Below are 25,839 nucleotides of genomic sequence, written 5' to 3'. Positions count from 1 at the left end.
AAAATGGTTCAAAATTCTTTCCAGTTATGGAGAAAAATGTTTTAAAGTTTTTCTAGGTGACATAATTTCTATTTTGCTTGACTAAAAACTATTGTAAACCTTTTAATTTTGTTTAAATTAGTTATTTAACTGAAAATTCTTTAGCTTAGTACATATGACCTATTCATATAAAAAATATACCTTCATTTTTATATTTATAGATTTCAAATTTTTAAATTTTTTGTAAATTTATTTAGTTTCAAAGAGGACCTCGGTTTTTTTCATAATATATAATATGAATTCTAGACTAAATACAGGAATAAATAAAAAAAGGTAAAGAATTAGAGCTACATCTCATATCATTGCCCAAAATTGGAGCCGTAGTTCAAGTCCAATTTTGATCCTTTTTATCAATGTAAATAAAATGAAACATTCTTATTTAATTCTTATTTTCTGGACCAATTTGAAAATTTAATGATGTTTCATGAATCTCAATATTAAAGTGATGATTGGTAAAGCCGTTTCTATATATCTTTGAACTGGTAATTGAAAACAATTTTATCTACGTTTTGAAAGATCCCACGTTTTTGCAAAAATCCTGAGTAGATTTGGCAAATATAAAAACCGTGAAATAGAATTGGAATCGTGCTTTATTTAAACATTCCATTTATTTAACAAAAGTTAAAAACATTCGACAATTATTAATTACTTCTATGTAAAGTTGATCGTTAAAGGATTCATAATAATAAAAATGAGATTTTGAACTTGTAGTTAAAATTTAAATTAAGGTGTATTATACTGTATTTTAGTAGATATTTTAAATCATTCATAAACTTGTAACTAAACTTGTATATATCTTTCATAATTCTAAAATAAATGGTTTTAGTTTAATACACAATCCGATTTAAAAGGAATAAAAGATTTCACGTGTTGATTAAATTTTGATAAATATTGGTCAAGTCGAAGAATTAGATTTAAGGCACATTGCTTTTGTATTAAAATCGATTTACCATTATGGTCAAAGAAATAGGACATGGTCAACATGGTTTATGTTGGACAGTCCAGAAACATAATTATATAAATCATTAGTAATTAATTTTTTTAATTACCACGACTACTCCTAATTTGACCACGGAATGACAAACATTATTGCATCGAATATCACAACAAATGTTAATAAAACACATGATGTAGTTATCAAAGATATTTCACAATGCTTCACACAAAATACCACCATATCAGTCAAACTCTCTCTCCTTGTTTTTCTATAATTATGCGTCGTAATAATTCAATAAACAACAAAAAAATACAGGATTAACTGCAGTCGTAATTTGGCAGAAACAATATAAGTTGGATATCCTTTAACTGAATTTCTACAAGTTGGGGAATATTTTCATTTGAAACATGAGGAAAAAACTTATAAAAGATTTGGCCGCAGAGTTTATGGGTAATCATAACATAATTTATAATATCATTTGTAATAATCAAAATGTTCAAAAACTCAAAATTTTCGAATATAATCTAAAACGAAATAACTTAAAGGAGAGTAACACAGATAAATGTATTAATTATTTTTTCAATTAATATATTTTTTATTATTTATTTTAGGTAATGTGCTTCTCAACTTCTTCGGTTTGCTTCAGTGGTCAATGTCACGGACCCAAACCAGCCCGCCGACTTAGTTTTGATAGCCCTGACTTTCGGTCTGACAGTGTTTATGGTAGTAATGGTAAGTCAGGATTTTAGATTTTTTTAATATATAAAAGTTGTCAATTATAAAAATATAGTTGTGGTTACTAATACAAAGTCATAACTTCTAAAACTAACAGAAAAATAAATCTGAAATTACATGGATTTTTTTTCCATTTTAACTTTTTTTTCAATTGCCTACAAGAAGTCTTGATAATCGTTCTAAATTTTTGGGATGAGTGCAAATCTTGTAGTGGTAATAATCCAGAAGTTGTTGGAACTTTAATGAAACTGTTTCTATTAGGTGTGAGATTTTACACGATATTGTTAAGAAATCATTTTCTATATTTATTTCAATTACATTTTGATGTTCTTGAATTCCTTTTCAATTCGGCTTCCAGCTTCATAATTCCAATTCTCTATATTCTATAATTCTACTTAAATCTCACAATTAGACACAAGTTTAAGATCACAAGAATTCTATATAATGCTATTGTAACTTCCCGTAGGGCAAGTTATAGTAATCGCAAAAAAAATGGAAAATGAAAATTTTTGCATTTCTCGACGTTTCAAAGGTTTCTGAATTGGCCTACCTTAAAAAAATGGATGTGTGTGTGTGTGTATGTATGTGCGGATACAAATTTTCGTCGACGATTTTGGGAACACCGATCAACCGATTTGAATAATTAAAAAAACATTAGTTTTTGGCGAAGGCAGGTCTAGCCGTTCCGAAGATACGGGGCAAAAAGTGCCAAAAGCGGTAACTCAGTTTTAAGAGAACGGAGCGTCCGATTTTAATAATTCAAAAAACATTTTACTTGTATTGACAAGGTGAAAAACCGATCAAATTTTCATAAAGGCAGGTCTAGCGGTATCGGAGATCTAATGAAAAAAGTTAAAAAAATGTCATTTGGCGGTCAAAAATGATCATTAGACATATGCACATCGAATTATAAGATATTTTACAGAGATTTTAACAATAAGTATAAATTTGGTTTACATTCCTATGGGTTCCGTACCAATGTTTACGCGTTAGACGGCGACGCGGCGCTTACGCGCTTTGATAATTCGTCTTTATGCAGTTAAAGCAGTACGATTGCTTTGAAAAAAAGTTTAGATCTTCTAAAATGTCAAAATAAAGAAAAAAATTTCTTTTCTAAAAAAAATTTAAAAATTTTTTTTTCAAAAAAAAGTAATTTTTTGTCCAATGTATAGTTTCTCAAACATCTTATTTTTTCGAAGTAAAATTTTTTCAAAAATGTTAATCTTTTTTAAAAAAATAATAATTTTTGGTACGGAAGTTCCAGCAATTTGCCTCAAGGCACGATGCCTTAATTGCCCTAAGACAGAAATCCACTTACAGCCAGTATCTTCCTCATTTCGTAGAATTATTTATCTTCAAGTTCCTTTTCCAGCTATTGCCCATTTGCTTGAGCAGCAACATCTCTCAATTTCTTCACAACTTATTGTCCACGGAGAATATCAGTTTAAGTGTCAATTAAGGTTCTGTAGCAGCCAAATGTGTGAATTTACTCAAAACAACTCCAATCACTATCATCACATTTTCGGATTATTTCTGGACTCTTCCGATACTTCCGGATTTTTGCAAATAATTTATTCTATATTGAGTATTCCGTTACTATTATAAATCACCTATATATAATCCATTAAATTATTTTTTAAATATATTGCATATAATAGTTAGTTATTTATTTCTCTAATTCCTAATTTAACAATATCTAATCTGGCAGCCAACTTAATTAGTTTGTCTGCATTATTCTGAATTGCAACTTCCAAGAATAACTTATTTAAATTGAATCTTTTGAAGTCATTTTCAATAATATTCAAAGTTTTCAAGAATCGTCAAACGCATTTCGAGTTGTTTATTGGCAATAAAACAATGTTTGCTAAATTCAATTTCAATGTTGACATACGACCGTTGCCAAAAATTCTTGATTGCTCGTCCTGAAAATTGCTAAGAAGTGCATACCTGGTTACTAAATATAACAGCGGTTGTAATTTAATTTTCTTGGTGAATTAGTTTGGAAAATTACTTGATTTATGAAGACGTTATACAATAGTTGAATTTCAGCTTATTATCATTACAGCAGTAAAAGTTATTAAACGATTCTTTTATTTGTAGCCGCATTGCCTTTTCGAACCTGACTTAATCTATAATCTAGTCTAGTCAATCAATTTTTTTCAATAATTATGTTGAAAATAGAAGTTCAAATAAGAAAAGAGGAATAAAATACTAAATTTAATTATGTTTAGTGACTTATAACTATGTGCGTTAAGACAAAAATGAACAAACAGAATTTTAAATATTTTGATTTTTTTAAAGAACAATAATAAGTTAAGATTAAATAAAGGTATCGAATTTCTATTTATTAATTTTACAAAACTGCACTAACTAAAGTCTTGAGGCACAATTTTTTATCCATATCGAGTAGATAATGTGACGTTTCAATTTTTAATAAAATTTTCTTTCTCAAAGAATATACTAACAATAAGGTCTCCAAATACAAACTAGGTGCCAGTGACAGTTTGCTTAAGCCAAGTTGCATAAACTTTCCGATAGTGTATATAATTTAATCCGCTATTGCTAGTGGTGCATGGCATCGTGGCTTGAGGCAATTGCTGGTACTTCTCGTACCTTGATTCAAAATTTTTGGCAGATATAAAACTTCATTTTTTTCTTTCAAAGCGATCGGTCTGAGCTGTTTCAGAAACGAAATTTCCAAGCGTGCATGCGCCTCGTTGCAGTCTAACTTTAAAAATCTAAAAATTTATTTACGAAATAAACAACAATTCAAAAGTTTGTCCAAATGCTAATTCTCAATTATTATCTATTTCCAGTAGAGTTGAACATTCGATTTGTATTGATGGTATGACGTGCTGATTAATTTTTGGCAAAGGTAGGTCCAGCCGTTTCGAAGATACGGGGAAAAATGTGCCAAAAATGATATATAAGTTTTTGAGTAATGGAGCGTTCAATTTGAATGATTAAAAAAACGAAAGATTCAAAAATGTATTGACGAAACGAAAATCTAATTAATTTTTTGGGAAGGCAGGTGTAGCGATTTCGGAGATCCGATATAAAAAGTAACTAGTCGTGCATGGCATCGTGCCTTAAGGCAAATTGCTGAAACTTCCCGTATCGTAATTAAACATTTTTAAAAGCTCAGAAAAAAAATCGACTTTTATTGAGAATTTTAATTTTTTTTTAACATTTTGAACACATTTGAAAAGTTTGAAAAAATTTAAAAATATGCTTATACATATTTATACCTATTTTCTGTACTCTTTGTCCCGTTTTTCCGAAATGGCTGAATCAACATTCGCTAAAAACTAATCAGCACAACTTCTTATGAATAGGAATCGAATGTTTTTTGAATAATCCAAATCGATTAGTCGGTGCTCCCAAAAACATCATCGAAAAATTGTATCCATACATACATACTACATACACACATACGCACAAACCCATTTTTGGAAGATTACTATTTGTAGTACGATGATGGACGATTATTTGTGAGCCGAAAGCCAAATGGCTTTTTTTATATGCATATCAAATTATCAGGTATTTTATACAGATTTTAATCATAAGTACCAAAGTAATAAAAAACGTCATTTTTGTTTTCAAAAATTTCAAAATTCTCAACAAATGTGTTTTAAAAAACTTAGTTTTTGGTACGGAAAGATCCAACAATTTGCCTTGATTCCATGCACTACTAATTAATAAACAAATTCTCTCTATTACAATTAATTCCCTCAAGAGTGTACCATGGATTGAATGAAAGAAAAAAGACAATCGCAATCGCAAAGGTAATCGTAACAGAATAGAACCATGTAAGCATGAAGTAAGTGGAAGTAAGGAGGAGAGCACAAAGTAGTCACAGCCGCAGCCGCAGCCGGTACTTTGTGCTAGCGTAAATAATCGCTGATAATTATTACTCTCGACAAAAACAAACTCATGTACGACACGATTTACTGACTCATTCACGACATCACGGACGGAAAATAAAGCTTTTTGTTACGGAAAATAGAGAAAAAGTTAGGTAACACAATAGTCATTCTATATTAGGTCAAGCAGAGTGGCACTGGATACTGGAAATGATATATGAGCATCATTTTGAAACAGTTACGAAATTACCTGATGTTCTGGATCCAATTGTTATATTAATTGCAGAAACTATTAGGGATAGATAAATAAAATTTTAAACTAGCTGTAAGTGAAATTCTGTCTTGAGGCAATTATGGCATCGTGCCTTAAGGCAAAATGCTAGAACTTCACGTACCGTAACGAAATGTTCGTGGAATACTGAATGTTTTCAAATAGATTATTATAAATATTGTAACATTGTCTAATATTTATTTATAAGGATTATATAAACTGAATTATAAAGTTAAAATTATTTGAAGTATGTAAGTGAGCTTTATTAAAACTTCAGCCAGAATTAAAATTAAAATTTTCATTATTTTCGATATACAAAAAAAATTTTTTGAAAAAAAAATTGGAAGATTTTTTTTCAAAAGCAATTATTTTGTCAAAACAAGCAGAAAGCTTTTTGAATAATTCAAATCGGATGATTAGTTCTCCCAAAAACAGCAATTTTTCGTACAATTAGCTATGCATCTTCGAAATGGCTGGACCTGCCTCTGCCAAAAACTAATCAGCTCTTCTCAATCATTACAAATTTAATGTTTTTTGGATCATTTAAATCGGATACTCCGTTTACTCAGAAACTCGATTTCTATTTTCTGCACTCTTTGCTTCTTTGCCAAAAACTAATCAGTACATCTCCCTATCAATAGGAATCGAATGTTATTTGAACCATTTATATCGGTTGTTCCGTGCACCTAAAAACGTGAACGGAAAAATGCGGTTTTATTTCATATAACGAAAAATAATTGCTCAGTCATCAAAATTTATTTTGTCGACTTTAAACTAGGTCAAAAAAAATTAAAAGAAAATTTATAAAAAAAAAAAAAATTTTTTTTTTTTAAAAAATTTTCTTTTAATTTTTTTTTTTGGGTAAAAATTTTTTTTTCTTTATTTTGACATATTGTGGAAGATCTGAACTTTCTTTTCAAAGCAATCGTACTGCTTTAACTGCATAGGGACAAAATATAAAGCGCGTAAGCCCCGCGTCGCTGTCTAACGCATAAGCATTGGTACGGAACCCATAGGAATGTTAACAAAATGTATGCTTATTGTTAAAATCTCTATAAAATATCTGATAATTTGATGTGCATATGTCTAATGATCATTTTTGACCGCCAAATGGCTCATTTTTTTACTTTTTCCTCCATATCTCCGAAACCGCTAGACCTACCTTCATGAAAAATTTTATCGATTCTTCATCTTGTCAATACAAGTGAAATGTTTTTTGAATTATTCAAATCGGACGCTCCGTTCTCTTAAAAACTGAGTTACCGTTTTGCCCCGTATCTTCGGAACGGCTAGACCTGCCTTCGTCAAAAACTAATCAGCACGTCTCCTTATCAATACGAATCGAATGTTTTTTGAATTATTCAAATCGGTTGATCCGTGTTCCCGAAATCGTCGACGAAAATTTGTATCCGCACATACATACACACACACACATACATACATACATACACACACACATACATACATACACACACACACACACACATCCATTTTTTCTAAGGTATGCCAAAATGTTCAGAAACCTCTGAAACGTAAAGATATATAAAAATTTTCATTTTTGATTTTTTTGCGATTACTATAACTTGCCCTACGGGAAGTTAATAATCTGAACTTTCTAAAGTTCTTTATAAGAATCAATATTTTTAAATTCATATATTCTCTTAATATTATATTCATAATATTTTTATATAAATGTGTACTATGTCTAGTATTTTAAAACAGTGTCATTAATTGTAGTCCCAATATTTTATTTGCTGATTAGTTGATATATTTATTTAGTTTAAACAATTGGAGATTGCCTTAACATAATCATGGATAAACAATCTACTGTCATAAATTATAAAATTTATGAATAGGTCCTTGTCATATATTTATATTAATACGACAACAATTAAGTTTGTTATTATTATTTATATCGCGTAACATAAACAACAGGAGTTGATATCTTGATATGTTATTCTTGGGATTAGATTAAATCCCTAAGGATGCACAAATCTATCGTATATCGATATGACAAATAAAAATTATAGTTTATTTTAAGAAGACAAATAATAACTTCTCGATTTCATTTTTAAAAAAAGTGATTTTGATATAAATATCGAAGTAGGTCTATTGGTTGGTTTATTTTAATTGAATACAAATAATATAAACCAAAAATAGTAATCTGTGAAAAAATATTTTGCGAGAATAAATAAATTATTATTTGTTTAAATGAATTATTAATTGCAACTGTATTTTTAAAATAAGTCGGACTATTTTATACTTCCCGAAGGAGAAGTTTGGCAAAAAATTGGATGTATGTGAGCCGACTTTTGATCTTTCGTCCACGCCTTCTCGTAAAACTCAATCGATCAAGCTTTTGTAATCTGGTCTTTGTAATCAGCAGAAAAGTAAAAAAAATCGTTCAAGTGTAACCCGTAAATTGCGGGCCGCAATCCTGAATCAATTTCAAAAATTCAAAAACTGTTCCAAAGTCATTGAATGGGAATCGCGTTGATTAGTTTTTGGTAAAGATAGGGATTTGGTAATTGTTGAAAAAAATATTTTGGACAATTTTGATGATTTTTTATGATGATATAGATAATGGTCAAATTAAACATTCTAAAATTTAACGGCCCTACAAGAAGAGGCTTAATTTTAAACATTCGTCAAAAAAATATGATAGTGTCAAAAGTTTCGGCGTTTTTAATTCACAAACAGTCCCACGAAAATTAGTTGATTTATGTAAATCTATTGTATTTTGGAATTATAGCTGCAATTTTAGGACATACAAGGGGGCGTCCATTAATCACGTGAGGTTTTTAGGGGGAGGAGGGGTTTGGCAAAAAATAAAGAAATATCACATGGGGGAGGGAGAGGTATAATAAGATATCACCACGTGTATTTATTTTTTAACTAATTTTTTAAAAAAAGTTCAAACATTTAAAAAAAATCAAAATTTTTACAATATTTTTTCGTAACTGATGTTTGGCGGGAGAGGGGGGTAATTTTGAATATCACCATGTATCAACAAGAGTGAGGGGGGGCGAAAAATCGTTAAAAACTCGCTCACGTGATTAATGGACGCCCCCCAAGCACGTGTTTGTGCACTATAATTAATATAATTAATTAATTACAAATGTGGTTAAGAAATATCAATTGGAAATTGCATTGATTAGTTTTTACTGAAAGCGAAAAGTTTATTTTCGAAATATTCTGTTAAAAATTTTATTTAAATATCTAATTATCTATTTCGTTCGATTAAGGCAATTACCAAACCTATCGGGAAGTTCTTGCAACTTAGCTTAACGCAAAATGCCACTTTCAACTAGTCAAATAGAAATTCAACTAGTTCTTTGAGATCATATCCTCCATGTGAAAAGTCTAACATTATATTACGAAATAAATTAAGTATAGTGGCGAGTTTACCATCTTTACCATTTACCATTTTTTTAAAGGAATTTGCTTATATGTGAGGAAACATCTATTAAAATTTTGGCTAAATTTTCAGGGTTCATAGAATTATGCCTTGAAATAACTTAAAGTGCTGTTAGTTTACATAAACATTTTCAGCAACATAAAAATTACCCATATGCAAAAGTAATTATTTACAATGCTCATTTAGCGTGCACATATTATTTAAATTGGTTTGAAAAATGTTTTCAAAATTGTAATCATTTTTAATTTACTGATAATGTAAATATATGACAAAATTCAATTTCATGCTATCGGTTTCATGTTGTTTGCTTTACGTTTTATGTAAAATATGTTCTATTGAGAAAATCACGACTTTTTTCGTTGTAATTTGAATTTTAAAATTGCCTTTGCGTGACCGGGCTCATGTTGAACATATAATTAGTTTTTTACCAACACGTGTATATACATGAATTATTTTAAATTTATCATTATATATAATGCACTTGGATATATATATATATATATATATATATATATATATATATATAACAAAGGTGAATTATAGATAATTGTTGATTTTTGGAAACGATTACGGAAATTTTTGTCCCACGGTATATAATTGTAAGTCTACATTGTTGTGTCATCAGGCAATGCTCAGGATTATATACATAATCAACGCTCATATTACACGGTATTCTAGAAGCGCGGTTTCCATATTACGCGGCACTGAAACTGCAACAGTCCGCGTTGTAACTTGTAGCGCGTTCTACACGTTCCTTCCGCATATTCTATGAATGACCCTAGTAACAAGATATATCACTTTACTCAATAAGTCCGTAGGATAACTAAGAAAAACTAATTTTTTTTTGCAAAATTCATTTTTTTATCCAATATAGGTTTCTTTGAAGTCGATTTATAATTATAGCAAATTTTTCGAAACCATTTTTGTAGTACGATTTGTACTTTCCCACATAAGTCGGCCGTCATCTCTTTGGCAAAACTTTCTTCAGGGCGAGATTCTTTTGAGATCGGAGAACAGGATATGGGCGCTTTGGAACAGATCTAGAGAATATAGTGAGTGGGGTGGTTTTTCGATTTTGATCTTCAAATGTTCCAATAATGTTATACAATAGTCACTGTTGATGGTCTGGCCTTTTGAAGTAAAACTACTTTAGGCGCGATTAGGGTGTAAATCCGTACAAATGTAACGGAAGTGCGTTACGGCCGAGTCGAGTGCCAATGCTTCGTCATTCGCTCTCGATGATATCATTTCTATACGGGTCGATTGTGATTGGTCGTTGTGTATGTGAAAAGAGATCTATGGTTGTATGCGTACCGATATTACCAAGGAAATCGGCATAGAAAAAATAAACATTTTAAAGTTACATCGTGATACAAATCTTGATATTCGCAGTTTCTATAAATCTTTGAAGTTAATGAAATGGAAAACATTTTTTAGGCAAGACAGATATTACAGCTGTTCAAAGAATGAGATTATATCGCCAGCGAAAAAGTAAAAAAATACAAGCAGTCAATGAATGCATGTTAATTTTAATTACATGAAGTTCTTCAAACAAAATTACATGATGGGCGAAGTTGCGAAAACAATATTTGTTTAGGCGTTGTTTAACATAATACACAGTGTGAACGAATATTATAGAATTTATTAATCAGCAATTACTTCATTTCTCTAATGAAGGTTCATTTCTAAATGCTAATTACAATGACAAACCGATCATGTCATATTTGAAGTATAAAGGCATACTTATACACATTATATAAATGTGTATAATGGTTGACACTACTAAATGTGTGCCTCACGAGTCTAACCATATTACTTACTAATTAACATTATTCAAAATTGTTATATGATGTATTTATTTTTACTTAAATGCCATCTTGTACAGTATCAAATAAGTTTTACTTCAATCACACCTTACACGCACCCTTGTTTTGTTGTTAGTCTTTTCTTTATAATATAATTTCTAAGTATACTTTATTTAATTGTTTTATAAGATGCATTACTATTTTTAAATTAGATTAAAGTGTTCCATTTCTATGATTTCTAGGATAGCTTACATGTGGTTGGGATAAAAAGGAAGACCTAGCCCTTATACTGGCGAGATATAAACAATAAGAAAATAGTATATAAAATAAGTTAAGAAAAGCTATTTTACAAAAGATAAATTAAATTAATAGTTATTTCAACTATGATGAATCTTTTGACAAAGTACCATACAAAGGTTGTATCCAGTGCGATCTTATATTATTCAAAATTTTATCTTATTATGTTCAAAAATACATAATTAGATTATGATTTTTAATTTTATTATTCAACCTTATAATTAAACTGCATCCAATTAAATAAATAATGTAGCTATTATTCCATAAAACCTATTTAAAATTAAAAATAAAATGTTGTTTTTTGCACCCTGCCAAAGAAACTGGTTACAAATTTTTGTTTTGAAATATATGAAAAAAAACGAAGTTCTACAACGACGAATCAGCTGGGATTTTTACTGAACATAATTAGATAGTTGTTCGTTTGATATGTGTTATTTGTATTGATTGCTCAGATTCAAATTGGACCTTTGTTCCTCGCCCTGCTCTATACAATAATTCAAAAACTTCGTAGATGTTTTGAAAATAAAGATTCAAAGATAATAATGTGAAATACAGAAATAATATCTATTATTATTGATTACGGCTTGCTTATGAATAAATAAATAAATAAATAAATAAATAAATGCGGAAATTCAAAAGAAATATATATTTTCATTTATCATATAAAACTTGCCTCTATAGAGTAATTAAGTACGTCCCTGCCCGTTCTATCATTTTAATTGAAGAATGAAAAACTAGCGTTATTTCAATTAACCATTTCCTTGTTTTAAGTAAACATCATGCTTAAAATGCATTTGTATTGTGACAAAATAAATTACATATATAATTTGACCCAGTCGAGTCATATTTCAATAATAATCGCATATTGGCAAGGACGACCGCTTGCGTTTTCATTGGAAATTATGTAAATTGGCTCGGACTAATGAATTATTTTAAGAAATTAAACCACATAATTATAACAATATGTTTAAAAACTTCTGAAAAGTGGAAATTGATATAATTGATATATTTGTAATATCATTAAATTGCTGTATATCAATTTTAATGTTTTTAATTCTTAGTGCAGTGCCACACTCTATGACCAAGGTTTATTGCCTTTTTTATTTTAATCATTTTTAATATTAGGATACGCAAATTCTCTAGAATGAAGTCTAGAAAAATTATAGATTTCATTATAAATTTAAAAATCTTGAACTGTGTGAAAGATATTATGCAGCAGTTATGCTGTTTATTTTTGGGCAAGGTGTGCTAGATCATTTTTTCTCAACTAATTGCCGAAATCTTGTTGACGATTTTGATGAAACATTGTAAAATGATAGGTATCATGATCTAAACAATCATTCTAAATTATTAGAGGGCTATACGAAAAGTGGTTCATCTACAAGAATTACTTAAATTCTGGAATAATGAGCTGCTCATGTAGGGTAGGCCATACGAGCCCGTGTTGGTGTACAATAATTAAAACAATTACATAACCATTTAATTGTAAAATTAAGAATCTACCAAAAGCTTGTGCAAAACAAAAACATTTGATTGGATTAGCAATTACGGGGACAATTTTACGGAATTTATTTTTTTACTAGTTTTTTTTTTTCAATTATAAAATGATCATGTATTTTACCATTTACAACCCTGATAATTAATTTTTGTTTGTCAATACATTCTAGTACATTTTTTTAAAAGGAGCGCCCCTCAAAGTCGCCCGATTAAAAAAAAATTAAATCATAGTCAAAAAGAACTCTTTCTTTATGATAACTTAGGGCAATTATGAAATTGTTTTTGAGTGTGGTTCTAGATAGTAAAATTAAGAATCTAGAGTGCGTTAGCAATTATGGGACAATTTTTCGATATTTATTTTTTTACTAGTTTTTTTTTCAAAAATAAAATGCTGATTAAATGCGCTAACTTTTGATGTAAGTTGCCAAACAGACTCTAGTGCATGTCTTTTAAAGGAGGGTCTCTCAAAGTCGACTGATTATAAAGAATTTAAAATCATAGTCCAACTAAAAGTCTTAATTCTTAAAAACTGGAGGCAATTGTGATATTGTTTTTGAGTATATTCCTGTTATTCAGTAATACGGTTTGTAAGTTTAAATTAACAGAAGGAAAGGAAAGAAAAACTCCAGGCTACACTTTAAAGATCACATTTTCCAAACAACGTGAGATATTTTTTTCTAAACTTTATTTGGTTATTTTTTTTATTTGACATTGAACTCTGCGATACCATGTATTTATAAACATTGTAAATAGCCTTGATCTGGTATTTCGTTGGGCATATTTATCAGCAGCGTTAGTTTAATTATTTATTTAATTTATGTCCTAGAAAATTGCTTTTATTCAACTTAACTTTTTTATTTACTATTTCCGATTGTTTACACCTTTACCAGGGGAAAGGTTCAATTAATCCTTTTTACCCTACCCAGATGAAAGCTTTTATGAAGATTATATAAAAAACTGTTGAATCTAAGTTAAAATTAACAATAATTATTATGAAACATTTAAATAGGGTATATTTAAATATTATATCAAGGTCTCGTAAACTAGACAACAGTGCTCACGAAAATACTTTTGTTATGGGTTTTAAAACATTGCATTTTAACCCCCGATATCAACGTCATAAGAATCAAAGGCATGTCTGGGTTATACATTTTTTACCCTCTACTTTCAAATATTGTTGTTAAAAAATCTTCAACGTAAGTGATTTTTGAGATATCGTTGGCGGACCTTTAAGCCCCGCTCTACGCTATATTATTCAATGTTGTATACTGTTGTATTACGATTTGAATTATACCGATAATGAATTAATGAGCACGATGTCATTATTATTTTCAGACAATAGGACATGTCAGCGGAGGGCACATTAACCCTGCGGTCACATCGGGGGATGCTTGTCACCGGCAGAATTTCCATTCTCAAAGGTGATTTATATTAATTAATCTGCACACAAATCTATATATATATATATATATATATATATCTCAAAGTTAGAACTTTTTTCTAAAAAACAAGCAAACAACTTGAAATTGTTCTATGCTAAGTACTTGAAACTATAAACCTATAAGACTCAACATAAAGAAAATCGATAATAGAATTTTGAAAGGATCACCTTATTTATTGAACACTGTTCCTTTAAAACAATGATTTTATTAATTTACCAATAATTTGATATAAAAATGATATAATTGAGAATTTTCAAAGAAAATTAACTGATGTAAGGAGCTGATTATTAGTTATACGGATTTATCCATTATTATTATGTTTTATACATCCATTATCTACGGATTTATTTTATTATTTATTATTGATTATTAGTTATCCTGATACAGAACTCTTCTTTTGTTCTTATTGTGCAAAGTTGGACTTCATTTTCTACTGAAATGCATTTCAATATCATCTTTGAAATTTCGTTGTTTAAAAATTTCTGAATAAAAGGTTTATGATAGATAAAAATCCATATTCTATGGGATGGATCCGTTAATCAGTTATTAAAAGTTTTCATTTGGCAAAAGTTTAACACTGTAATATTTACGTATATAGCTTATATGTATGTGTATATATAGCTTATATGTATGTAATAATAATATGATGTTTTGTTTCTCAAAGGTTTGCTATATATGGTCGCACAATGTTTGGGAGCACTGGCTGGATCAGCAGCTTTGAAGGTAAATTTCATTACACAATTCCAAATAATATTACAAAGTAATGACATTAATATTACTGAATATAAACGACGATAGAAATATTGAAATCAAATAATATCTGTAGTTCATAAATTCTGAAATAAACTGCTTTAGATATTTTGTTAAACAAAGAATTATTTTAAAAAATTGGTTCTTGTGATTCTAAACATTGGGTATAGTAGTTTAAATAAATGTGTTGAACTATAGTTTAAATAAATTAAAGTTAGATAATTTTCACATAACTTACCTTTCGTGCATAAATAATTTAACGAATAATTGTAATAATTAATAAACATATGAGTAAAACAATGTTTTGGAAATAAACAACAGATTGTGAAACAAGAGGATAGTGTGGTAATAAAATACCAGCTTTCATATCATCAGTTACAAGATTTCAATTTAATATATTTTGACTTTACTTATTTATTTTGAAATAAACGTTTGTCTTCATTTATAGATGATGCTCTATATTTATAGATTTTCATGATAATTTGAACGTACAGTCAATTAATTCAGCAATGGCACTAGTTCTTTCCTATAACACATTTACCAAAATTTTGTAATGTCTTTTCTTGAAAAATAATTTTTTGACGTAATAAAATCCAGATTCTATAAGTCTAATTTCGTTCCAATCCTATATTAAAAATTCCAAATATTGTTTTTTGGTAACACTTCAATTTTCTATTATTTCCAACTTGATTATTATTAGTTGTTTCTATTTCTTTCTTGATTTCTCCATTTAGTTAAAATGTTTATAGAAACTATTTAAATATTTTGTCAAAAAAATTTCGTTGATACAAAATTTATTTATTATTTACAGTCGTTGACACCTGAATCTGTACAAGGAATGCTAGGAGTGACCTCACCAGGAGGTCCAGTCAGTCCTGCACAAGCTTTGGGAGTAGAATTCTTCTTGGGATTCGTTTTAGTACTAGCCGTAAGTAGAAACAGAATATCACAAAATTAGCCGCATTTTTTGTTAAATAATAGAAAAACTTTGAAGCATTTATATGTAAAGAATATAATGTATTAGAAAATGACAACTATTTTAATAATTAGTATTTAGGAGCCACTGGTTTTTATGTTTCTAGTAAATTGGGAACGTTATTATAGGTGAAACGTATCAGCTAAGGTTCGGAAAATAAAGATAGATAGATACCATCTACGATTGATTGGGCGTTGACTCTGGAAAATGAGCAAATTTATTACCAACACAATGTCTAATAATAACTAAATAACTAAATCTAATTGCCAAACGTGTTTTAGTCTTGGCAGAACATATCCAATCTATCCAGAGGTGATGCGCATTCACCATAAATTATTATTATTTTTTTTATCAGAAGTGCAGATTAGTAAATGCTTTCATATGATAGAGAGTAACGTAATTTAGGAAAAGTATTATCACAACCAAATATAGAACTCCTAGTTCTGATTGCTGTTCAAACACAATCAAAACAAAATTTAGACTTGTTATGATGATGATTAAAATCACCATTTCAATGGTATATTAATTCTATAAATAGTTTCTGTATGGTTAACTAATTTAGTTCAATTTATATTACCAGGTGTTTGGAGCATGTGACGAAAACCGAGACCAGCCCGTTCGTTATTTGGCACCCTTGAGCGTGGGTCTCACTGTAACTTTAGGTCATTTGGCAGCTGTTGATTATACTGGATCTGGTATGAATCCAGCACGTGCTTTTGGATCTGCCGCTTTGGCTGGACATTGGCAAGATCATTGGGTTAGTAGAAAATGTTACTATATACGGAGAATCATTTGTATTCTATAAAGATTTGGGTTGAGGAGAAATAAAACATGATTCAGTTCTCTCCGATGTATGTTGGAGGACTTGAGTGAATTCTGAATAATGCCAATCATTTTAGTTCTTTTAATTTTTTTTTCGATGAGGCAGAATTTCGTGCCTAGTAATTTTTTTGAACTTACCAGATATATTTGGAATTCGTTTCCTAGTTGATATGCCAGAAATGCGAGGAAGAAAATCAATGAAAAATATTTTGCATATGAATTTTAAAGGGAGTTGGTAATTACGTAATCTAATCTTTGGGATCAAAAAATCTCATTACACAGCAAATCTTGTATCATGCACTGATTGATTTAATACTCATTTTTATTATTAGTGCTGACCACAAATGAAACATGCTAAAACTAGCACCTTGACATTACACAAATATTTGTTTTGACCACTGCTATCAACAATGCAATAACAGAAACATGTGCCCAAAACTATTATTATAACTATTGCTACTCTTACCTGATATTTTTCCTCAAAATTTCCAGGTCTACTGGGTTGGCCCCATCCTCGGAGGTATTGCTGCAGCTTTATTGTACACAACTGCTTTTACTGCTCCAAAATTACACACTGTAACTGCTCCAGTCAACGAGAGATACAGAGTGCCTGCTGATGAAAAAGAGGTATGTTAAATTCTATACTATATCTGGTTTTGGGTAAAAAGTGATCATTTTATTTGTAACTGTTTCAAGATAATATTTGTTGTCTATTTCTAGTATTCTTTTAGAGTTATTGAGTCTAACAAATGCATGTGTATTATATTTCTTGTAGTTTGTCATAATGTAAATTTTTTTCCAGCTTCGTTATATCGACGAAACGCCTAAAGCTGGCAGAAAATTAGAAGACCGATTGGATATGAATGCGTAACAAACGTGCGATCGATGCTTAAATATTAAAATTAATTATTAATGATTATTATTAAGTAATGAGTAATATATTTATAATTAGAAGATTTGTTTAACACGAATGCACATGTGGCTTGATTTTTAAGAATCTTAAAATTTTTAAGGAACAGAGTAAAATATTCTTCTGATTCAGGCATTTTTCATTAAATCAACATTAGTCGATGCCGCTACGCATACAACGACAGATCTCTATTCACGTACACGACGACTAATCACAATCGACCCGTATAGAAATGATATCATCGAGAGCGAATGACGAATTTGGCACTCGATTCGGCTGTAACGCACTTCTGTTGCATTTGTACTGATTTACACCCTAGTCGCGCCCAAAGAAGTTTTACTTCTTTCACCAATAATTATTATTTCATCAATATGTGGAATCATGGAATCACATGACAATTTCTAGCGCGTTTTTGAAACACAATACTAAAAATTGTATCATCCAATGATTGGAGTAGCGATATTTGGCAAAATTTAGTTATTTTTAGTTCTGTAACTTTTTTAAAAAACAAACAAGAAATTCACAATGACACCTAAGTCAATTGACTGAATAACGAGATTTTTGGATTGTTTAACCCTATCTTGAACTTTGTTTAAGTTATTTTTAAATATAAATATCGTTGTTGCCATCGATATTATGGTTTAAATAAAGTTTGCGTAAAATAATTACCAAATGAATTCAAGCACCTTGGAATAGTGATGATACCAAAAATTATCAAACCTTTTCTTTTAAGTAAATTGGATATTTATTGATGACATATCTAATTTAGACATATGATATGTTTTCATCATTACTTGTTTATTGTTTACTTTTCTTTGAAATTTTTTGGAGTCCTGCACTTTAGCTTTCAACTACCTTCCATTATCTTCTCGAATAGGTTGACAAATAATTTAATTAATCAAAATATAGGAATTAATTTCCTTTTCAGTTTCATAATCAGCATCTTCTTGAGATTTCTGTTCTCCTGATATATCATGTATCAACCAATTTTTCTCCAACACCACATTTGGAATCTGTCCAGAAAGATTTTGAGGCTTTTTCAGAAGTCCAGGTCTTTGATGGTCCTTCCACAACTCTTTTGCTTGTTAATAATACCCTTAATTCATAAATTTTCTTCTGAAACTTTTATACCACCCCTAAATAGATTTTATGGCATTCTTTAGAGTCTAGGTCTGTGATGTAGCATTTTTATTAACTCCTTCCACAAATTAAGATTTAGTTTGCTCACCAGTAGTGTCCTCAATCCATAAATATCTCATTATCAATGTACTTTAAAAGTTGTCTTAGGGTTATGTTACATAACTTATGTAGAAATACATATTTATGTAGAATGATTTATGCTGATCACATTTGTTCCGACCTCTATTTTCCAGTATTAATGATCATCCCTGTATAGTTTTATCTGAAATGCTTTTAGATGAGTTTTGATATGTATTCCAACATCCAATACCAGTACTTAATTCATATCACGTCTTGTTTTGAGACACATGTGCATATTGTATTTTTAAACAAATCATTAGATTCAAATTACTCAATTTTATACTATTTTATATCAATTCCTCGAAATTAAAGAAAATATATTATATCCACCGTTTTAATCTTGTCATTAGTTATAAATGGATAATTAAATTATTAATTATATTTTTAACTTTTAATGAATATCTTATAAACCAAAAAATATTAAATTGCGATAACCATCTTTTATGTATTAGTTTTGGTAACAAAAACTACATTTTTTGTAAAAGATATTTCGGTCAAGTTTAATTCAACCATGATTATGTAGTCCTTTTCTACTTAGGCGAGATGCACCTTTAAAACCATAAATATTAAAACAATATATTTGATACTAAATTGCATATCAATGATCAAAGCAAATAATGACGCGATATTTGCAGTATCAGATTTCTCAAGAAAAAAATATGTAAATAGTAATTTTTCTATCAATGATATCTATTTTATTTTAGTATGTTGATTTCTAATAAACAAGATAGTTTATTTTGAAATATCATTATTTTTCAGAAAGTATAAATTATGTTACATCCAAAATTGAAAAAATACGTGGTGGTGACAACATAGCTTAACTTCGTTAAGGAGATTTTTGCGAAAATTTTCAGCGGCTTTTTTTTCGAAATACCTCGGTCACCCAGAAGTTCCAGATTTGTCGCCAAACACATTGTCCTATGTTACAGAGTGTACTATGACTTAATTAACGTTTTCAAAATAAACAAAAAAAAATTACATAGTGAAGGTACTGGATAGAAATTTGCTTTGGCATATAAGCTAGAAATTTCTGGCATCTCTTGTTTTTCAAATTTGGGATATTTTTGCAAAAAGCAACGCACTGACCGCAAATCTGGGTCTCTGAGTGATTAAGAAATATCGGCTTTTTTGGAAACATCAGAGTGACTTATGTCTCTTGTTTTACCTTCTTGTCAGACCTTAATTCAAGTAGCGGTTGAGATATACCTATGAAAATCAATTACCTGTCCCCAAAAAAAAACAAATGTCTGAAAACATCCTTTACGAAGTAGCTCTTTATTGTTGACACCACGTTTTCCAATTATAGCCAACATAAGTATTATCATTAATTGATCATTGAAATTATGTACCTATTTCGAATTTTTTCAAAATCTGCAAGGTCATCTGCAAGCTTCCAAAAGTGTTTTTTCATTCCTTTGATAAAATTTCCGTAATTATTTGACCTATTTACGATAATTTTGCCTCAAATATTTTTTTATTTAGAATCTCACTGCTTTTAGTTTTAAAAGTGCAATCAATAACTTAGAAAATTTTCTTCTCCAATATGATTAATCTCTTTGACACAATGTAATTGTTTTTCGTAATATTGTAGAGTGTATTAATAATATGATGTATAATACTAATTATTTTAGAAATAAATGTATATATTTTTATGTTATGTGGTGTTTTTAAATCATTTGCAAGAGCTGATTGTTCGTAGTTTTTGCTTAACTGTTGAATTGTTCGGAAAATAATTTTATTTTTTTTCTAACAGATTTAATTGTATATTTTTGCACTTATTTTATCTTATACTTAAGCTACTTTTTCAAATGAAATATCAAGCTTTCAATATATGTAGTAGAATATCATCTATGTTTTACGATTTTTGTACTTAAAAGAAATAGAGCAAATTTTCAAATTAAAATTAATTAAATTTACGTTTTACGAACAATTGGCTCAAAAATTTAGCCTCATTTGTTTATTTCAATTTAGATTTTGGTTTGTGCATTCTAGAATATTGGTGGTGGTTTTTGTTGGGAATTTCTTACATTCTTTTCGTATATTCTTATAAAATTTTTATTTTCAGATGAAACGCTTAGATGGCAACAATAAAATAGAAGAACCATGAGATCTCATTTCGTATCATAAACTACGTATATCATAAAATCTAATTCTAATAGATCATCTCACCTTGCATGAAATAATTGCGATAATGCTTTATTAAACTTTAACGTCAAAGCACTATCCAGACTAATAATAATAATAATAATATATATATATATATATATACATATATATATATATATATATCAATAACTTTATAACTACCTAAACTTTATGGTTTGCTTCATCGTCAGAGTAAATTTAAACTTTATTTTAATAAATGAAATGACACATATAATTAAATTTACTTTACACTGATGATGAAACAAGTCATAAATTCGAAACGTTAGCAGCCTTATTATTCATTAAAGTTAGAGCAAAAAGAATATAGAGTAATAATTATTTGAGGAAGGAGACAGTCCATAGATTTCCGAAAAGTCGAAACAAATCCGATAATTGATAATTTAAAAATTATTTTTTAAGAGAAAATTCTCCAAGAATTAGAGGTTTATACATATATGGTTTAAAATTTTATAATATAAATATTTAAATCATATTTGTAGCTCTTTATCGTTTAGTCTTGTATTTCTTACTAATTGTAAACCGTCGTTTTTTTTTTTTCAAAAAAATCTCACATATTACATATACATAAACCTAATATATTTTCATATATTACATATGTATATATTGCATATGCATAAACCTAAAATGCAACGTTTCTTTATATGGATAGTGCTTTTTGCATCATTGGCATATGAATTGTTCTTTACACCTGGCATTTTATTATCACATTTGTCACAAGACCTAATTTTCATTTTTCTTCATTCAATACTTTTTGCAATGGATATGTACTATCCAGGCTAAAACAAAAATCAAGTTTGTATAAGACTATATAGCTCCAGTATTCACTATTAATTTTTTTATTAATATCATTTAATTAATTTTTAATTCTATTAATTTTTGTGTCATTTTTATTTATCTTTCATCGATTATTAAATATAGCTGAAATCCTGCCTACGGTACCAAATGTTTTCTCTTATCATGCCTTCATAAACATATTAGGCTCAACCGTAAATCTTTTTTTTCTCATTTATTATTAAGTTGCAGAGATTTATTATAAGTATTTATAAAATAATTATTGACTGATGTTTCGTATACGATGAATTAAATTTTAAGTAATTAAATACCTATTATATATGCCTAAATAGGTATTATTATTTTAATAAGATTAAGAATTCTATTTTGTTTTTATTTATTTAGCATTACTTACATATTATAGATGTTATATTCATTTGCCCATTCTTATTGTATAATATCGTATTGTAAAATAAAGTTTGAAATATATAAATTGCTTGAGTTTTATTAACTGTTGATAATACATTGAACATTTGAAGTAAAAGTTTTGATCATTTAAAGTTTCTGAAAAATAATACGAAGTTTCAAATTTCGTTAATTTCAAAAGTAAAATAATTTTGCAGGACCTCAAAGCCGTTTTTTTATAAAAGCAGAAAAGTGCAAAAATTTTCATCAACGTTTTCGTCAAAAATGCTGAACCGATTTTATAAATACAAAAACTATGCAAAAGATATTATTTGGAAATCGTGCTGATTAGTTTTTGGAAAAAATCGGTCAAGACGTTTCTTTGCAATTAATTGTTTAAAAAAAAAATCTAATTTTTTTTTGTAGTAGCGTTCATCGCCCAAACAAACATCCTAAAATATTTAAATCGTCATCTTATCTGAATTTAATGGTTGTAGTTGTTCAAGCACAATAATTTTTATATATCGAACAGCCTATTTGTTTAAAACTTAATTCCTTAGGTAAATTTTATTTAGCAATAATAAAGTATAACAATTACTTTCATATGCTCTCTTTATTCTACTAAATTTCTATTATAGATATATTAACATTGATCCATATATTTAGAGCAATTGTTTGATAATGATATTTTCTTAAATTAAATTCATGCATACTTAATATTATTTAGAGAACATATAAAATTGTATGTAACATAACGACATGATTTCGAAAACTTTAAAAGCATTCTAAATTGAAATATTTTTATATCTTTGTTGTTAAAATACATTTTGAATTTTATAAGCCCACAATGATAATTTCCTTTTCAATCAAACATAATCACTTATTTATATAATTATATATATATATGTAATATTTATAGTATTTTTGCAATGTGCTATTATACAAGATTATCTTATGTGAATTTTCAGCATTAAAATTTTGATTACAAAATACCTATGACCTAGAATACACTAAAAAATTAACACCTATATTTTATTTCAAGAGCCTACATTGATAGAAATTTATATTTTCTAAATAAATTTTTTAAGATGATAAATATAAAAGTAAGCTCTTCAAATAGTTTGTAAGTTGTAATTTTTTTTACATAAAGCTAATTTTGGTGGGTCCTTGTGAAATGTAAACTTTAAGTGTTCAAAGTATGCTATATACATGTTTATACAATATTTATTTGTTTATATATATATTATTATTAAATTTGATAGCTGCTAATTTCTCAATTTAAAAATGGCAAATCAATTTTTATTTCTTTACACGTTTTGACAGTTGATATGTGTCATCATTCAGTAAATCTATATTACAAATATTTATATTCAAACAATTAATACAATTAAGAGAAAATTAACATATTACTTTTAACAAAATTAAATTTAAATACTAATAGCGAATATTCTTTTAATGTCAAAATTTTAAATAACGAAAAAAAGAGCAACAATTACTATTTTTAAATTTTTATATTTTATATAGAAATAGTAGTTATGTTTGTAGTAGTAAATAGTTTTAACTAAATGTTTTAATTGTATTTATTTTGTCAAACAAATTATTATTTAGATTGGGAATGATGACAAATACCCAGAGTTGAAACATATGAACAAACTAGACAAAAATTGATTTATCATTTTTAGTTGAACAAATTGGCTGCTTAAATTAATTATAAATTTGTAATTCATTTCTTTTAAAATCCATACTAAAATTCATTTTTAATAATTAAAATTTTTAATTTTAGTAATATTTCTAGGTTGTATTTCTACAACCAAAGAATAAGTAAATAATTCGTTTATTAATTTTGCAGATGTTAAATTTTTTCAAAATTATTACAATTTATACGGCAAATTGCAATAATATCAGCCAACATGCATTTAGCAAATAATTTTGTATATATAACAAATAAATTTTTACTATTTTCAGTAAACAGAATATAAATTTTTCAGTATATTTTACAATAATTAAATGTAATCTTATATTATTTAAATCCTTATTATTTATTAGTTAATACTAGCATTAAAGCTAGTTAGAAAGTAGCATAGAAAAACTATACTGCAAAATGTGCAAAACTAGTAAATAAGTTTAGTTTTCAAACTAGCTGTGAGTGTTAATAAAAATAAAAAAACCTATTAGGATAAAACATCTAAAAACCTATATTCACATATTCTTTTATATATATATATATATATATATATATATATATATATAATTAAACTAACTAAATCTAAAAATTGTTAACAATACGAAGGAAGATTATTACATACAAAATAGTTTTTCTGTAAATATTATCAATAAAATGTTAAAATTTCACATATTTTCCTTAAAGAAACATTTGAAATAGTAAAGCATCTTATGCACACATTTGACCTACCTAATACAAAAATATATATTTCAAGAACTAATTAGCTAACACAATATTTATAAAACATTAAAAATAAAAAGTTCATTTGTACAATTTATACTTTAGTTTAGCTAAAAATTGAAGCACAAATAAAATTAATTCAAGTCTGAATTAAAATAAAATAAAATTACAAATATATCGTTTTACCCAAAGGTATGCTTTGTTTTTTAAATACATTATACCAAAATGTATTGCATGAACAAACATGATATTTGATAAAAATACAATGAGATAACTTTCAAAATATCTCGAAATTGCAGAAATCTATCCCATAGTTTATTTAATTAGTTTCAACAGACTGCTTCTCACCATCTTCAATAGCTACATTTGCTTTGGCAGTACTTGAACTTTCTTCGGCACTTTTACTATTAGCAGCTAAAGGCTTTACAATCTTGGCTCCTTGTTTTAGAACCATAGCTCCACCTTTCATTTCAATTTTGCCTTGACGAGCCATTGCTTGCACTTCTGATTTAGTCATTATGATCTTCTGCACTTTTACCATTTTGTCGCCTATTTTCATTTTCACTATCTCGGTTCTAAAATATAAACATATAAGAATGAATGGATATTGTTACCAGTACTTTGTTAAGTTTTAAAGCTATATACTACTTACTGTGAAAATTATTTTACTTACTTCAAATATTTGTTTGCTAGTTGAAATAAATAACCAGAACCAAATAAAACCATAATTTAATTAAGAACAATTAAAACTGAGCGTAAACTTCCTGATATTTGTTAATAATTAAATTATCAATGTTAATAGATTAGCAATATTCAACATTGTCGAGAAGAAATTTTCAATGATTTATTTGCAAATAAAATTTTCTATTTCATTAAAAACAATTCTTTCCAACTGATATCTTGTAACAAACAGGAAGCAGTATTTTACCTTAAGGAGTTGCATGAACTTCCCGATATACATAATCATAATCATATATATACATAAATTAACGTAATCAATAGAATTTAAATTGATTTATTAAGATAAAATATTCAACTGGTTAATGGGAATATAGCATTTTCACTTTCACA

At 28.0% G+C, this 25,839-nt stretch overlaps 1 protein-coding gene across 1 annotated transcript in view; it reads left to right on the top strand.

Annotated features, from left to right (window-relative positions):
* The window catches only part of LOC113363955 (aquaporin AQPAn.G-like), an 85,755-nt gene extending 64,604 nt beyond the window's left edge, over nt 1-21,151 (top strand). Inside the window, exons 8-9 of the mRNA XM_026606432.1 lie at nt 17,345-17,479; nt 21,088-21,151. Coding sequence (XP_026462217.1) covers nt 17,345-17,479; nt 21,088-21,129 — 177 coding nt within the window. The 3' untranslated portion in view covers nt 21,130-21,151. The remainder of the gene's footprint in view (nt 1-17,344; nt 17,480-21,087) is intronic.
* Nucleotides 21,152-25,839: the final 4,688 nt, after the last annotated feature.

Source organism: Ctenocephalides felis, unplaced genomic scaffold, assembly GCF_003426905.1.
Source record: "Ctenocephalides felis isolate EL2017-DRISC unplaced genomic scaffold, ASM342690v1 CF-g0.4_SCAFFOLD_00845, whole genome shotgun sequence".
Classification (NCBI taxonomy): Eukaryota; Metazoa; Arthropoda; class Insecta; order Siphonaptera; family Pulicidae; genus Ctenocephalides; species Ctenocephalides felis.
This window is presented reverse-complemented; position numbering and strand designations above follow the sequence as displayed.